This window comes from Schistocerca gregaria, chromosome X, assembly GCF_023897955.1.
Source record: "Schistocerca gregaria isolate iqSchGreg1 chromosome X, iqSchGreg1.2, whole genome shotgun sequence".
Lineage (NCBI taxonomy): Eukaryota > Metazoa > Arthropoda > Insecta > Orthoptera > Acrididae > Schistocerca > Schistocerca gregaria.
Genome location: NC_064931.1, coordinates 758,346,348 through 758,365,269, shown reverse-complemented (window position 1 = coordinate 758,365,269; position 18,922 = coordinate 758,346,348). Strand labels below are relative to the sequence as shown.

Here is an 18,922-nt window from a genome sequence, read left to right as displayed (position 1 = left end):
TCTTTTTTTCTTTAGTTTATCTAGTAAATGGAAATCTGTATACTATTTACCTGGAAAGATACCAGCATACTCAAGTAAATATTAAGCTACCAATAGGCAATAAAAGTACACATTTAATGTAAATGTGGAAACAGCAGACTTTTTTCAGAGTAGCATCTTTCTTACTTTTAGGTTAAATTTAGCTGGCATAAGAATGAAGAGCCTTAGGAGTACAATGATAGTTCACAGTTAATGGTGTCTACAGCTTAAGTTACTATGATTTGTTTGTCTTCTGTCAATTATCAATGTATGCCTTGACTCTCTCCACATCCTTGTAGATTCTCCTTCTTAATGGAATCTGATGAATATGATGGACATCCCATTTGAGGAAGTAAGGATTGATGAAGATTAGAAGCTCACACGAGTGTAACGAAATATCACATATGTTTATGAACATCAGTGTGCAATACACTAGTAGTGTTCTCAATAATCTGCACAGTCTGTATTTTAGGTGTGGCAAGTTTCCATGTAGATTAAAATATTTAGTCATTAAATAGCTTCATAAATTTGGACTGAAAGTTAATGGACACAGTTACAGATGAATTTCCTAATTACTACCAAAAGCTTCTGAGAATATCATGTATAAAGAAGTAGGCACATAAGTTGTCAGATTTGTAGTTTGGCTTTTGGAAAGGAAAGCAAAAAGAAAGCTTAGTATTATCTTTCATGTGTGAAACATTGCAGCACTAAAACTTAAGCTGGGCAATGGATGTCTTCTATAATCAACAAAAACATTCATTTGTGCAAACTGCACTATACTTTGGAACAAGTTAAAAATGAGATTTTTTACCACTGGTTCCTTTCAAATTTAGCAAATATATTGTAAAAGAAATGATAAAAGAGTTACAGTTCTCTGTGACAGGTAGAACAGTCACCAGAGTGCATTCGTGTTATTTGAGGTGGTTGTTGTTACCAGGCCTGGTCAGCTATGTAAAGGTCTGAACAGTATTAGATTCTGAGTGATCAATGTGAAGCACACAGAAGTGCCTCATATTTATCTGAGACAGCATTATCAGCAACCAACAGTGTCTGAAAGTGGTCTCATTGTAGGTCTCCATTTGGCAGGCTGCTCAAATCATGTAGTATCCAGATTTATTAAGCCTTCAGATGTGACAGTAGCCCAATGTCAGGTTGCATGGGAACATCAGGACCAGGTATACTAGTTATCAAGTTTCCAGTCAATTACACCTAACCACAATAAGGGAAGATCACTGTACTATGCATCATGCACATCTCTGCAAGCTGACAATGAGTAATGGACTCTCTACAACTTCCTGTGTCATCACACACCATTGGTGAGGGTCTAGCAGCATCCAGACTAGGGACTTACTTTCATATATTGCCATTAAAACCACAATACAAACCACTGCATTTTGAAGTGGTTCCATGACTGGGAGCATGGACTGCTGATGAAATGAATCATATTGTGTTCAGCAATAAATCACAGTTCTGTTCTACTCTGGATGGCCGTCATCACTGACTATGGTGGTGATCTGGGTAGAAATTCTATTCTTCCAGCATTTTTCTCATAGTTTTATGGTGTGGGGAGCCATCGGCTATGAATACAGCTGGTAGTTATTTAGTGAACTCTTGTGGCACATTGGTACATCACAGTCATCCAGCATCCTCATGTGTTGCCTTTCATGTAACAATACCATGACACTATTTTTCATTAGAATAAATTTTTATCTTGTTACATGTCTCTATGAACTGTCTTTGTGAAACTGATGTAGTCCCACAGGCAGAAAGATCCCCATATAAGTCCCTAACAGAACACATGTGGGACCAGCTTGAATGTCACCTACATTGTGAGCCAGTGATCAGAATATCGAGGACCCCTTCCCAACCAAATCAGTGCATACGTACAGGCCAGAGAGAGTGCAATGTCATACTGATAAATGGACTCATCCTGCCAAGTTCTTTATAAATTTGACTTGATACTGAACTCACTGAAATAACATCATATATCCTATCAAACCATGAAGCTGCATTTCATTTCCTTCTCCTGTCTTAGTGCTTGACCTTTTTTCTCGGGCAGTGCATTAAGATCAGATTTGCAAGAATGATAAGGGCCTAGAGGATGACACTACAGTCTTTTCACTAGGTGGTGCTGTCACCTGCAAAACAGAGGGGACAAAACTTTCTTAAATAATAATGTCTGTTTTTAACTGCATGTTCATGTTATATGATTAAAAATTAAGTTGGAAATTGTTTACACTGGGGCCATGGACAAAACAGTTCCTTAATAGAACTAATTTGTTTTATGAGCCTGTTCTGTATTATAAATAAACATTTTATATTGTTTTATGCAACATCACACAAAAATTTCATTATATACTTGCAGCACACTATGATCCAGACAAAAGTGTGAAAAAACACTGTGTGTGCAGGTTGCCCTTTTGACATTCTACATACTGAACTCCACATCTGCAGCTGTTGTATCCATACACACCATAAATGTGTTGTACAAAGTGCTCATCATGAAACTGGCTTGCAACATATTTTATGCACCTTAAGAAAGGTAACCCAACTAATATCAAATGCCTACTTGTCAAAGATTCCATGGATACAACATTACTTCTTCATCAATATCTGCAAATGCATTTGTAATACCTTCAGTCATATATGTTCAAGTCATATGGCATTTCTTCATGCACTTTTCCTTTAAGAAGTCCCACGGAAAGAAATCTTGAGATGTTTGATCTGGTGGTCTAGCAGGCTAATTTATTGTACTACCACTTTCTATCCAGCAAATATTGTAGCTGTGGGCTAATGCCTCCTGTGGTTTATGTGTGGAACATGCTGGCCAGCCATCACTTTGGAACCATATAACTTGACATCTTTAAGTGTTAACAGCAAGTGTTCCTCCAGAAAGTTTAGACATGTTTGTCAATACAAAATGCCTGCATAGAAATAAAAATCAACAGATGTTCCAATCATTATTCTACACTGAATGTCAACTGTTCAAGGATGCTGTTGTTCAACTTCATAGATCCACTAATGCATGTTGCATCAACTGAAGTGATTCCAGAAGACAGTTTCTCTGAAATTTTTTCCATCTTTCTCATCGAATATGAATAGGAAATTTTAAAAAATATCACTTCTTTTACCAAGATGTGTTACTAATAAGCTATATTAGTATTGTGCAACTTGTGTATATCAAAAGAAGGTCAAGCTGTCATCAGTCTCAAGGTTGGTTTGAACATCTCAGTGCTTTATCAAGCATTAGCCTATTGGAGATTGTATGCCATTACCTTCCTCTGACCTTTGAAACCTTGCAAGTTATAGCGATACCTACAGTTTCATTTGGACTCTGAACCACTTTACTTGTACAGGAGGTTATAGATCTCTGTTTTCATTTTCTTTCTTCATTTCTTATCATCATTTTGTGGGTTCTTGGGTCAGTGACACGTTTCATGATTAAGTAGTATAGCTCTAGATATACACACAAAATATAGTAAAAATCCAGTGGTATATTCTTCAGTGAAAAATTGAATTATAAATGAATTTTGAGCACTGTAAACAAAACAGGAAATATGCTGTCTTTCCTTCTGTTTTTATAATAACTCTTAATCACTTTTAAGAATCAGTTATCAATGTTCTAAGAATCCTAAGACCTTCATCAGAAAGGGATTTGTCTTGTCATGTGTATATCTTGTCACACAACCAGAATTTGGCCTTATCTCTGAATTTTATCAATTGTCTCAGAGCAATAAATGTTCATAGCTTAATCCTAAAGAAATATAACTTGATATCATTGCTTAGTCTTGTTTATCCAAAAATCTTTAATGCTTTTATTACTTCAGATTTGGTACACCAGTGTATATAAACAGATTTTCAATTCTGCTCTTGATCAGTTACCTTTGCTGACATGGAGCTGAACGAAATTCTTCTATTTGCTGTCGCTATTGTAGGTGTTTTAGCCAGTGAGTACTGCAATCACCATACATTCTTATTTATTTTGTACTATTTTTCATGCAACTTATTATTCTCATAAAAATGTTCCATAATTCTCAAAGAACTTTCACACAGATACATAACACATAACTACATGCAAGATAAATTAAATGTATGCTGATATGTTCCAGTTTAATATTCCATTAACAGAAGCTAATTCATTTATAGAAGTTAGCTCATGACTGTAACAATGGTAGTTATGAAATTATTGCTATATGTCATTTTGTGTGGGTTATATGTATTAGCAAACTTCCACATGTTTGTGAGGTTTTGTAGGTCTTGTCAGACAATCTAGAATTTGTAGTATGCTACTGCTAAAGAAAGTCCAAATAATGGGTTCAGTATGATTCTGTGAAAAAGGATGATTCATTCCAGCAACTTATATAATTTTATATTTTATTAGGAAACATGTTGAAACATGGGTATGATGATCTTGCTTCGTTTTTTTAATGAACTCATGTTTCACACCCAGTTTCTGAATCTGCGTGGCAACACACATACTTTTCATTGTCCTGCTCTGTGTGAATTCATTAGAGACTTTCTGTCATGATATTACTAAAGCTATTTTCATCAGTTTTGGTACATTGTGTACAAGGTGCAACCATACAACACTGATAGTGGTAATATCTGTATCACAATGATTATAATGTTATTAATGAGAAAAATGAAAGGTATTATTCATGGAAATAATAAACATGGCTGCTAATTACAACAGAATCATATGCTAGACAAATTACTATTGTGCATTTTCTCTCACTGAAAGTACATGAAACATGGATTCTGATTTCATACAGAATACTTGCACACCGTTATTTGAAAGGAAAAATTGTCACTGATCCTATATTGGTTCCTTTTCTATTATTAGCATTCAAGTTCATTATTGATAAATTGAGCACCTCAGTCATGGTGGTATTTCAAATAATTTAATCATTTCATCTACAACATAAATAGTTAATGCATGGTTCCTGATAGCTTGTGTTTACACATGAGACATATTATAAAACATTTATGATTTTCTTAAATGAACAATGTTGCATATAAAATGTGCAGCTATTTATTAAATTGCATTTTTTAAAAGTTTCCCATTACTCAAGTTTCAGTGATTTTATCAGAGGAATAATAAACACAATGCTGTTTCAACCACAGAAGAATGTCAGTTTCAGTTTAAACAGTTGAACTCAGTACACCAGATACTTCATTCTTTTTTTGTGCCAAAATTGCATTCCCTTTAGGAAATACCAGCCATTTTACAAAATCTCGACTTCAAAATGCAAAAACATCTTCCATTATGACACCAGAGTCCTTTGATGACTAAACTCATAAAAATATAGAATGGCCCCAAGAGTACAATCTTAATTTCATAGGTTTACAGAGTTTCTTCAGTGATCTCACAGTTTCCATAAATAGACAACTAAAGTTTGTGTTGCAAATCCGTGTTGAAAAATTATGGACTAATAATAAAGTAGGTTTACTCTAAACTAAAGTCCATCTGAACTGGCCTCTGAACGCCCAATAGTACAGACCAGCTGCCATATTGTCCTCAGCCTATAAGTATCACGGGATATGCATATAGAGGGGCACGTGGTCAGCACACCAGTCTCTCCTGGCTGTTGTCAGTTTACATGACCGGAGCCACTACTTCACACTGAAATAGCTCCTCAGTTGACCTCACTAGGGCTGTGTGCACCCCACATGTCAACAGTGCTGAGCAGACTCAGACAGTGACCCAACCAAGTGCTAGCCAAGACCAAAAGCACTTAACTTCAGTGATATGATGGGAACTGGTGTTACCACTAGGGCAAGACTATTGAAAAAGTAGATTTACATGTCATTAAAATTGTTTAAAATGTTCGAAATTTTATCTTGCACCATTATAGTCCATAAATGAAGACTAATACTCAGTAATTTAATGGAGTCCAAAGTGTGTAAATGGATAGTCAAAAATGGTTCAAATGGCTCTGAGCACTGTGGGACTTAACATCTGTGGTCATCAGCCCCGTAGAACTTAGAACTACTTAAACCTAACTAACCTAAAGACATCACACACATCCATGCCCGAGGCAGGATTCGAACCTGCGACCGTAGCAGTCACGCGGTTCCAGACTGAGTGCCTAGAACTGCTAGACCACTGCGGCCGGCTAAATGGATAGTCAATTAAGCTGAAGTGGGCGCACTGATAATTGTCCATCCAGAGAGATTAGCCCATATCACTCAATAGTGAATAAGAGTTTTTGTAACACTTGGCATACTTTCAGTTTCTGTAGAGACTGGGAATATATACTGCAGAAAGTCTGTTGGAAGGTAAAGGGCTTACATGGTAGACTTAGTTAGTTAGTTTTAGAGTACTCTATAGTGAGATAATTAGTGCCCATTTTATGTTTTGTCATAAGCAGGAACTGTGAAGTTTATAACTCTGATTTCTTGGTTCCCCCTGGAGTGAGGAGTTTTGTTGGATTAAATAAGTAAGATTAGCAAAGAGGAGGACTGGAGATGGGAGTGGAAAGAGAATGAAGACACGGCTGAGAGGAAGAGGCAGGAAGTGGATAGCATGAGAGTTACACAGGTGAGCCCCTTCCATGACACAGTAAGGAAAACTGCTTCTGGTACTTGAAGTGGATGAGGGGATGGGAAGTAGGAACAAGGGGGAGGGGGAGGGGATAAATCAGAGGAAGTGCGAGGCCACAGAGTAAAATATAATATAAGTACAGAGTAATGGAGGAAGTTGCAGGCATGGGAACAGAGATGGACGTGTATGTGGGGCTGGGGCTAATGAAGATTGAGGCCAGGGGGATTGTAGGATCAAAATGTGTTGGCAGGTCAGTTCTGATCTATATAATTCAGAGAATCTGGTATTTGGGGCGGGGGATAGGTGGGTTTTGGTGAATTAGCCATTGAAGTTAACCATATTGCACTCAGCAGAACATTTTGCTACTGGGTAGTCATTTTGGGCTTTGACCACAGTTTGGCAGTGACCATTCATTGTTTAGGCAGTTTTTTGCTGGCCTTGCAGAAGAAGAATTTTTCCAGTTTACTGTGATAAGGAGAAAAGACATAGTGTAGTCTTTTTCCGGAGGTTACTGAGATGGTTGGAGAATTAGGGGCAAGTGTGGCAAATACCTTAATAAGCCCTACTGTATACCGAACAAGGAGTTGCTTGTCACTGTAGGGGTGATGACGATAGATAATCTGACACTTGATGCAGTCTATCCAACCATTGCTGGCAAATGACACAGACTTGCTAATAATGGTAACTATATGAAAGATTTTGGTGTTGTGTGGAAGTGATAGAAGCTATAGATGTGTAGGTACTGTCGATGATTGGTGGGCTGGATGAGGACAGAAGTTTGTGGTGCTATGAGAGAGATCGAAATAGAGGTCCAGGAAGGTAACATGCTGGGCTCAAAAGGACCAGATGAAATGGATAAGAATGATGTTGAAGTGGCGGAGAAGTGGAAATTAATTGTCTTGGATCTGGATCCAGACAATGACAGTATCTCCAATGATCCTGAATTAGACACTGAGTTTAGAATCTTGAGTGGCTAGGAAGGATCCTCTAGACATCCTACAAAAAAGTTGGCATTTTCGTATCCCATAAAAGTGTTCTGGTCATGTTATGGATTTGTTGCACATGTTACCCTCTCTGATTCTGTGGCACCACTTCAGTTGACTGCATCAGTGGTTGTATTGTGTGGAACTACAGTAACACAGCCATCTCTAATAATTTGTGTACTGTGGCAGGAACATCATATTTTTTTTCCTGTTGGGCAAAATTCTAAAGGAAATATTTAACCAGCACAAAAATAACAGTTTTCCAAGTTTATTCAATTAGTTTGGCCTTTCATACAAGCAATGAAACGTCATCATAACTGACAGTTAATCCAGAAATTTTCTAAACCATGAGAGTTAATAGAAAAATGCTATCAAATCTATTATAACTCCAGTGGCTTTAAGACTGATGCAGAATTACAAATTCATAAAATTGTGCATATTTTATTTGAGGAAGGCATATAATTGCTGTTTTTGAAAGGACAAAGTGACACAACATGGGCCCTGGCCCATAAAAATGATTTAAAACAACATGCAGTTCTGGAAATACTCCCATAGTTCTGCTAATAATTCGTTGTGACTGCTACAAAATGATCATCTACATCTCTTTAAGTGCAATTAGCACATTACTTGTTCAAATTTGGTTTTCATACTCTTAATAATGGTACCTGTGTATCAGTTTACTATGTGTCACGTAGCTAATTAAAGCTTCTACAAGATTGGAAAATTCTGGATGGAACACAGTCAGTTAAATAATTAATGATAACCACTAGCCACTTCGTAGTAGCATTGAGAAGTTGGCCTACATAGGCAAATAAAAAATGGCTGGAACAAGGTAACTCATTTCAGTACACACACATACATACACACACACACACTCTCTCTCTCTCTCTCTCTCTCTCTCTCTCTCTCTCTCTCTCTCTCTCTCTCTGCCAGAGAGAGAGAGACAGCTACATTGTGCAAGAACTGCTACTTGACTATAGTGACTGACAATGTAGCTGTGTGTGCCTGAAGAAGAACACAGTTACATAAATTGACCTAGTGTGTTTATGTGTCTATCTGCTAATCAGTGTCTCCACTATATGTGAGTCATTATCTTCACTTATTCAATTGTCTAATGAGAGCTTGTCTTAAAACATTTCACAGTTTCTAGTATAGTTATGAAATTCTGAGCTATCTTTTTTGTCTCATCACTAACAGTAACTCCCTTTCATCACAACAGACCAATAACTAGAGGAAATGGTAATTGACATTGAAGTTATCTCTATATGAATTACAAAAAGTATTAATTTGCATTATTTATGAACACTGTATGGTAACAATAATGGTGTAAAATGCAGGCAGGCACAAAAGAGAGAAAGGCAAAGTTACTGATCATATTTGCTGATCAATAAGAGAGGAACTGGAAGACCAATTTAAAAAATAAGTCAGTACTGTTAACTCTGAAATATTATTTTGCTGCATGAACTGAACATTAAAATAATTATTAAATGAATAATCTCGTATCTGAATAATCAAGCACTGGGATAAAACAATCTACAACCTGCCAAACACTGAGTATAGTAAAATATTAAAAAGTGAAACAAAGTTTATTATCTGACAATTAAAATTACTCACAGGTCGCCGGCCGCGGTGGTCTCGCGGTTCTAGGCGCGCAGTCCGGAACCGTGCGACTGCTACGGTCCCAGGTTCGAATCCTGCCTCGGGCATGGATGTGTGTGATGTCCTTAGGTTAGTTAGGTTTAAGTAGTTCTAAGTTCTAGGGGACTGATGACCACAGCAGTTGAGTCCCATAGTGCTCAGAGCCATTTGAACCATTTGAACTCACAGGTCAACAGATGACAACAATATACGAGCATGCATAGCACAGAGGTATTTTCTACTATTGATGTATTCTGGCATCAAACATTGATGTGGATTTTGAGAAAAGATTGGAATCCTGTAAGCAAGACAGGAAACCAATAAATAAGGTTGAAAATGTTATGTTTATGTCACAAATTAAATTTTCTCCAAACAATGACATAACAAGACTTTCAGTTACAACAAATGAGAGAAACATCTTGGAAGAATTTCATTTGAAGCAGAATGAAGTTATCATTCAACTCTTAAAACATCCAGTATTTGGCTTAAACATCATCAGTTAGCTTTAAATCATGTTAAAATGTAAATATAATGTTTTACCTTATGTAATTAAGATTCTGGTTGTATATTCATACACTGACCTCTAAATTAACAAGGAATTATAACACAAATTTTCCATGTACTTAATTATCAATAGTCATATACTTATCAAATAAATAGCTAGTGCATGTGAGTGAAAATATGTTTCTTAGCTCCTATTGTGCTTTTTTGTACATAAAAATCACATTTTATGATGTTTTGGGGTAGTTCTTTAGACTTGTAAAAGATTTTTATGTAGCAGAAGAAGGCTGTTAAATGGGTTGCAAGTGCCTTAAAACCCTTTTGCAAAGAATTAAAAGTGATGATAGTTTCCTCATTATTTATAATGACATGATGACTGATTCAGTTACATATACAGACAGTCACAATCATGTCACAAACAAATAATACACAGAAAAAACACAAATCAGTGAAATGTAGTTTTGTATCCATACTTTCTTCTTAAGGCTCTCATGTACATCACACCACATTAATGCAAAAGAAGGGATTTCATACAACTGAGAAATTCATACAGATGAAGTCCTCATGTTTATGAATTTATATGTTTTCATTATTACCTTTCAACAACATTTTGTTTGCATTATTCAATCTATGATGAAATTAATAGCATGTATAATGCTTGAAGATGACTAAGAGCTTATGTTAGGGACCAAGCACTGATAAAGCACATTTTAAATAGATACAAGATTCTAATATTGTCATATAAATTGTTAATAATGTTGCCTATAGCAGATTTTGCAGACATGGATGGATTACCAGATAGTTAAAAGAATATGACTGAATGCTACATTGCAACAGTTAGAATGATTTTCTCATAAAAACTAATTCTTTGTAGACTAAATAGAGATCAGGGAAATGAAAAATGTAACCATTTACATGATTCTGCAATCTATTCACTTCTGTTGCTTATTTGAAGTTGTATTGTTACGTTTCCCATTGAATCAAAAGCCTGGAACATAAACACTAGCCCTGGTCTTTTGATTGAGATGATAGTAATATTTTGAGCCCATAAAAAGTAAAAATATGTTTATTAATTTTACCAAAAAAATATGCTGATTCAATCATGCATGACAAGTATTCTATACTCTTATTTTTAAATTTATGTTTTATATTTAAGAACAGTAACACTTACTCTGTAATTTTTGTGGTCATGTAATGGTACACAACTTGAAGGCATTTAAGAGCAAGTGATATAATGCACAGAATATTAAGCTACGACTTCAAAAGAAGTAGGTTGAATGATATATTTTATAGACTTACTAAGAAATCCATTGGTGAAGTGATTATATTATGTACTAATGTAGCTACTGTCTTTCATGTAATTCACCTAAAATCGAATAATTTTTTTTTTATTTTTATTATTTTTTTAAAGAATTCATTTGACTTACATTGGTTCCTTTCAAGCAGAAATTATTAATTATCACCAACCTTTATTTTGACAATAGTTTCATTATTCATGATCCAGATATTGTAATAAACAAAGCAATCACACCACTGAAGTAAGTTAGTTCTAGGATATTAAATATGCCTCCACTTCAGTCTGCTGTTGGTGTTTTCTAAGAATTCTATTAACTGTTAATGATGTTCCTGCTCTTTGGTCTATTCTCTGAAATCACGATGCTCTAATGGAATGCTGATGCATGACAGGTAATCTGCAGTCACATTGCCCATCCCATTCTCCTTATAAATGTCAGTGGTAAACTGTCCAGTATAGTCCAAGCATCTGAAGCAACACAGCATAGTGTTCACAGTCAGATTACATATTGTGTGAACTAAAGGGTGATGACTGGTAATAACTGTAAGGGGACATCCTTGATATGCTCTCTAAAATGATTTACTGCTTCACACAGGGCCAAAAGTTCATGGTCATAGTTTGACCACAACTGCCGCACCTTGGTCAGCAAGGTATGTTGGTGACTGTCAACAGTCTGTTGCAAAACTGTACCAGTAGCTGTCTCACATGTGTGAGCTATTGGTAATAGCCATAATGGGCTGATGCGGAATAACGAGCTAAGGTGATGGTACTTTGTAAGCACTCTTTGATAATGTTGTGTTTCAGTGAATGGTACACTGTGATACATTTTTGAATGGGTCTTTAGGAGAGGAAATGAATTACTGAATAATAAATACAGGGTGTCATCTAAAAAAGTCATAACGCTGTTCATATCTTTGTAAAAAACGAAGCTACGACGAAGTCAATCATGCTGATTGGTGTCCCCCTGATGGTTAAAGAACATTTGCTTCAAACATTTTGTAATTTGCATCTGGACAAACAGTTATTTAGGATGGTCAAGATAAACGGGACACCCTGTGTATAGTAAATAATAGCTGTTCTATCACGCTTAACCTGGAGCACCTCTGGTGATACCTTGGTTGCTAATGAATACTCACCATTGATGACAACATACTGGGTTCTATTACTTAAGACATTTTTGAGTCTCTCACCTATCTGGGGAACATATATTGTGTGTGTGTGTGTACCTTTGTTAACAGCCAACAGTGGGGAACAGTGTCAAATTCTTTCCATAAAACTTAGTTAACCTCACAATAATAATACTAAAAAGTATAGCACTACTTCTTTGATATCATTACTATCATTATTCAAATATAATGTATTTTTGTACAAGTTCCCATAGACATGCTGTAAATATGGTTGGTGGACAGCATGAGAAGCCAAGGATGATATACAAAAGCATTGAGTATTTCATCTCTGTAGATGTAAGTAGTCACTGTTCTGTATAGATACAAATACAGAGGTGTGTTTTCACTGAAGGACATACAAATCAGATGTAGAAGCTGAATACTTTCCATGGTTGTAGGTTGTAACTTCTTGTTAAATTAAAATGCATCTTTTGCAAACTGAAGCAGATATTTTCTATCAAAACTAGACATGATTGTCTTATTGGAATTGCCGCAATCGTTCTTTGAATAAAAATATGGCATTTCAATCTTTGATCGCTCTTTTCTGACATGATTTTTAGTGGTGGCAAGCCTTCTGCAAATATTGCCACTTGTGATGTTCAGTGATCAGTTCACACCTGGCTGGCTACCTGACTTACATACTATATAGTATTCAATGGTGTAACCATAGCACTGGCTGCACCAAGAGAAAAAGAGGTATTGTTGAAATCCTCTTTATAAATAATGATCATTAAAATTTAATGTAGCTGATGGTCATCCTTGGTTAAAAGCTTTTGACAATGTTGATTGGCATACTCTCTTTCAAATTTTGAAGGTGGCAGGGGTAAAATACAGGGAGCAAAAGGCTATTTACAATTTGTACAGAAAGCAGATGGCAGTTATAAGAGTCAAGGGGTGGAAGCAGTGGTTGGGAAGGGAGTGAGACAGGGTTGTAGCCTATCCCCGATGTTATTCAATCTATATATTGAGCAAGCAATAAAGAAAACAAAAGAAAAGTTCGGAGTAGGTATTAAAATCCATGGAGAAGAAATAAAAACTTTGAGGTTCGCCGATGACATTGTAATTCTGTCAGAGACAGCAAAGGACTTGGAAGAGCAGCTGAATGGAATGCACAGTGTCTTGAAAGGAAGGTACAAGATGAACATCAACAAAAGCAAAACAAGGATAATGGAATGTAGTCAAATTAAGTCGGGTGATGCTGAGGGAATTAGATTAGTAAATGAGACACTTAAAGTAGTAAATGAGTTTTGGTATTTGGGGAGCAAAATAACTGACGATGGTTCAAGTAGAGGGGATATAAAATGTAGACTGGCAATGGCAAGGAAAGCATTTCTGAAGAAGCAAAATTTGTTAACATCGAGTATAGATATAAATGTCAGAAAGTAATTTCTGAAAGTATTTGTATGGAGTGCAGCCATGTATGGAAGTGAAACGTGGACGATAAATAGTTTAGACAAGAAGAGAATAGAAGCTTTCAAAATGTGGTGCTACAGAAGAATGCTGAAGATTAGATGGGTAGATCACATAACTAATGAGGAAGTATTGAATAGGGTTTGGGAGAAGAGGAGTTTGTGGCACAACTTGACTAGAAGAAGGGATCGGTTGGTAGGACATGTTCTGAGACATCGAGGAATCACCAATTTAGTATTGGAGCGCAGCGTGGCGGGTAAAAATCATAGAGTGAGACCAAGAGACGAATACACTAAGCAGATTCAGAAGGATGCAGGCTGCAGTGGGTACTGGGAGATGAAGAAGCTTGCACAGGATAGAGTAGCATGGAGAGCTGCATCAAACCAGTCTCAGGACTGAAGACCACAACAACAACAATCCTTGGCTAAACCTTCTAGATGCCAAACATGTGACTATAAATTTTTATCACTGTCTGTGAACAACAGGGGGATGACCATTTAAGAAGCACTTCTACCAGAATGTCTGAGTCTGTGCTGCTTCCAATTTAGCTGAGTCCTTACATCACATTTAATCCCATTAATGTCTCAGTGCCATTCAAGGAAATCGGCTAACTCAGTTGTCATCTCTCTCTCAGTACTTACTGCCATCTTACTACCAAATATGGAATTGTTTTCTGTGAGGTCTATCTGTAAAGTAATAGACAATTTGGTCTATCATGGTAGTGGGCAAGGTTACAGCCACTGTCATGATGCCATAATGTTCCTACACTCAGTATGCATCCAGTGGTGGTAGAGTGTGGTCTGTGTCTCTGCTTCTTTGTTTTCTGTGATGTGTCAAAATGTGTACTACAGCAGAAAATCCCACCACTGGTGAGGTGCATTCTGTGAATAGGTTTTTGTTGCCAAAAATTTCAGAGAGATATTGTCAACAACTGATGTAGTTAAGAGGGATGACACAAAACAAGCTTCAGGGAAAACTTAGTGTAAAAGTTTTGTTTTTTTCACAACAATGCACATCCACAGACAGCCAACTGTACCCAAGAGCTCTTATAGGGTTTTGGATGTGTAGTGTTTGATTATCCACCATATAGTCCCAATTTGGTGCCAAATGACTGTGCAATACACTACATGAGACTGGCTGTTTATAGGGAGCAAAGAAAGCAGGCTGGACAGTGCTATCAACAGAGAAGGGGGCGTGTGTGTAAGAATCATTCATCAGGAGGCTGCAGAAATCAGTGACACATGGCATATATGATCAGAGAACAGCAGATATCGCAGGCAACTGCTTGCTGCATTCTGCGTAGACATCTGTGTGTAAAACCACACTAACTCCAGTTGTTATGTGCACTGATTACTCAGAACAATGAGCTTTGTTCTGACTTTTGCAATGACTTCAAGCTGCTACTGGAGAAATAAAGTTTTTCACATAAGTTGATTTTCAGTGATGAAGGCATGTTTCATGAGTCTGGAGAGGTGAAGCATCATACTGTGTGTGTTTGTGACACAGAACACCCACCCAAGATTGCGTAACATGTCCATGATTCAGCTGAAGTTATTGTCTTTTGTGTCATATTCTCCCCAAAAGTTATGGACCACATTTGTTCGTGGAGAAATTTGTGACTTGTTTCATGTACCTGGACATGTTGCAGCAATGTCTTGTGCTGCAATTACAGCAAGACAGTTGATTCTTCATTTTACAACAAGATTGTGCCCCACCACAATTTCTTTCAGATGTTGATGGTTACCTCTAAACTGGTCTGCCACAGTGTTGGATTGAATGTGTGTCTGATAATGACTTTCCTTTTCTTTAGTGATCCCCATGGTTACTTGACTTAAGTCAATGTTATTTCATCTTATGGAGTTATGGCAATAATTGTGCATTCCTGTCTCCACTGCCTCTTAATCTGCATAGATTGCAAGGAAGTGTGTCAGTAGACCATTCTCTTAGATGTAATTCATTATGTTCAAAAACAATATACACTCCAAAATCCTGCTACATATCAAAATTAATAATATGGGCCTGTAATTCAGTGGATTAATACCACTGCCTTCCCTGAATATTGGTGTGACTTGTGCAACTTTCCAGTCTTTGGGTATGGATCTTTCACCAAACGAGTGGTTGTGTATGATTGTTAAGTATGGAGTTACTGCATTGCAGTGCTTTGAAAAGAACGTAGTTGCTATACAGTCTAGACCACAATACTTGAATTTATTGAGTGATTTAAGTTGCTTCACTACTCTGAGGATATCTACTTCTATGTTACTCATGTTGGCAGCTGTTCTTAATTCAAATTTTATATTACTTACTTTGTCTTCTTTTGTGAAGGAGTTTTGATAGGCTGTGTTTAGTTAGTATCACTGGCAGTAGCACAGGCGTACTTTACAGATAACCAGAATCTCTTTAGATTTTCTGCAAGATTTAAAGACAAGTTTCGTTTTGGAAACTATTACAAGCATCTCGCATTGAAGTCCATGTTAAATTGTGAGATTCTGTAAAAGATTGCCAATTTTGGGGATTTTGTGTTCATGTAAATTTGGAATGCATTTTTTGTTGTTTCTGCAACTGTGTTCTGACCCTTTTGTGTACCAAGGGGGATCAGCTCCATCGTTTGTTAATTTATTTTGTATAAATGTCTCAATTGTTGTTGATACTATTTCTCTGAACTGTAGCCACATCTGGTCTACATTTACACTGCTAATTTGGAAGGAGTGGAGATTGTTTCTCAGGAATGTGTCAAGAGAATCTTTATCTGATTTTTTGAATAGGTATATTGTTTTCTTAATTTTTGGGGTATTTGGGAGCTACAATATTCAATCTCACTATGACGATCCTGTGTTCACTAATCCCTGTATCCATTTTGATGGTTGTTATTATCTCAGGATTAATTGTTACTAAGAGGTCAAGTGTGCTTTCATAAGCATTTACATTTTGAGTGAATTCATGAACTAACTGCTCAAAATAATTTCCAGGGAATGCTTTTAACATAGTTTCAGATAATGTTTTATGTGTACCTCCAGACTTAAACATGTGTTCTCGCCTAGTTTGGAACTTAAATAGTGGCAACACTGCTGTGGAGACACTATGCAATGGAATCTACTATTGTTGCTGATAGCAGATGTTGTTGACATACTAACCTTACCTCTGAGCAGATGGACTCGCCTGCCCCATGTCACTGGTATGCGCAAAACCAAGGGAAACACAGTCACTTTTGAGTGAGCAGCCTAACATAACGGTGTCACTATGTTTCCAAAACAGGAACAATGGAGTTGGATCAAGATTGCATGTCCCAGAAGTCGTAAAGCATGACAGGTCTTCGAGAGGGGTGCGAGGAATTGGCATTGCCATACAAAACAGTGGCACATTGGGTAAAATCCTTCAACGAAGGTCAGCAAACTGTGGCAGACATGCATTGGGCAGGTCATCCTAGCTTCTCTGAAGAAGAAGTGCATACTGTTGCCGCATTAGTGGACAGTGATCGACACCATATGATTTGTGAGCTCACCCATGAAGCGCACACAGCTGTGCTTTGCATCCTGAAGGAATGCCTGGGCATGCAAAAAATTGCATCATGATGGGTTCCACATAACTTGATGGAAATGCATAAATGGATGCGTTACGATGCTGCTCAGACACACTTTGAGTGCTATGGGCACAAAGGAGAGGCTTTCTTATGCCATATCATAACACTGGATGAGACATGGGCCACATCGTATGAGCCAAAACTGAAATGTCGATCCAACAGATGGCATCATTATGGGTCGCTGTGAAAGTTGAAAGTGCATCAGAGCCCCAGTATTGTGAAAGTTATTCTGATTCTCGTGTACGACTGTGATGGTGTTATACTAATGCAGTACCTTCCTCCATGGCAGACCGTCAGTTCACAGTATTACTTTTCATTTTTGGAGCATCACCTGTGACCAGCTTTGTGAAAGAAGTGGTGACACTTTCTGTGCAACACACCCATCACTTTGCACGACAATGCACAGGCGCATACAGCACAAGCTGTGGCTGCTCTGTTTGGTCGATGGGACTGGGAAGTACTGTACCATCCACCATACTCCCTAGACTTAAGTCCTTGTAACTTTGATTTGATTACGAAGGTGAAGGAACCACTTCATGGCATTCGCTTCAGAACTGTTCCAGAAATTCAACAGGCAGTAGACCACTCCATTTGCACCATCAACAGAACAGGATCTGCTAACGGTATACTACACCTTCCACATAACTGGTAATGGGTTCTATACAACACTGGTGACTACTTTGAAGGATAGTCACAGGTGCAAAACATGTAACTCTTTTGAATCGATTGTGAATAAATACTTGCCACTATTTAAGTTCCAAACCTCATATAACTGTATGACTCAGGTGCATGTTTGAAATTAGACTCACATTTTCTTTGAACCTTTCAGCTATTGTATCATCCGAGTTGGGAGGTTGGTAAAAAGGATCCAATTATTATATATTCTGGTTGCCAAGAATGATGTTGGAGATCTGGTACTTTCCCAACACAGCAATGACAAATTACAACTGTTGTGCTGATGGTTCCTAGATATACATTTTTCCAGCATCCTTTGAGACTGAAGCCCTCCTTTTGTCTCCCTGAGACCCTCCAACCTAAAAAAAAAAGCCACACCATCCATGCCACACAGCCCCTGCTACCCATGCAGCCGGCTCCCGCTTGTAATGAACTCCTGACCTATTTAACTGAACGTCAAACAACAACATCCTATGGCAGAAGTCGAGGTATCTGCAGAACCATCTGAGCCTTTGATTCAGGTCTTCCACATGGCTCTGTACCAGAGGTCTGCAGTCAGTTCTGTCAACTATGGTGCAAATGGTGAGTTCTTCTTTCATCTTGCAAGTAAGACTGATAGCCTTGACCACTTCTGAAACCCACTTGAAACCAGAGAGAATCTCTTCGGATCCAAAGTGACACACATCATTGGCACCAATGTGAGCCACCACCTGCAGTTAGCTGCACCATGTGCGCTTCATGGCATCCAGAAGGACCCTTCAACATTTGGAATGATTCCACCCAGTATGCACACAGAGTGTTCATTGGCTTTCTTCCCCTCCTTGGCCATTATGTCCCTAAGCGCCCCCATAATGTACCTAATGTTGGAGCTCCCAACTATCAATAATCTCACCCCCTATTGTTGCCTGGATCTTGCAGGAGGAAATGGGAAAAGTTACTGCATGTGTCTGAGGGACAGCATCAGCTACAGACGGCACCTGGCACCTGTTTGTCGGACTCACCAGGGAGACCTTACATTCAACCCATAAGAAGTCTTTCACCAGCTTCCATGCCCCGAGGTGACCTCCCACTTGACCACTAGTGATGGGTTAACTTCAGTGCGAACTGTAACTG

At 37.6% G+C, this 18,922-nt stretch overlaps 1 protein-coding gene across 1 annotated transcript in view; it reads left to right on the top strand.

Moving 5' to 3' along the window:
* Positions 1-3,864: 3,864 nt before the first annotated feature.
* LOC126299393 (uncharacterized) overlaps positions 3,865-18,922 on the top strand; it is a 50,122-nt gene continuing 35,064 nt past the window's right edge. Inside the window, exon 1 of the mRNA XM_049991267.1 lies at positions 3,865-3,965. Within this exon, the coding sequence (XP_049847224.1) occupies positions 3,911-3,965 (55 nt within the window). The 5' untranslated portion in view covers positions 3,865-3,910. The remainder of the gene's footprint in view (positions 3,966-18,922) is intronic.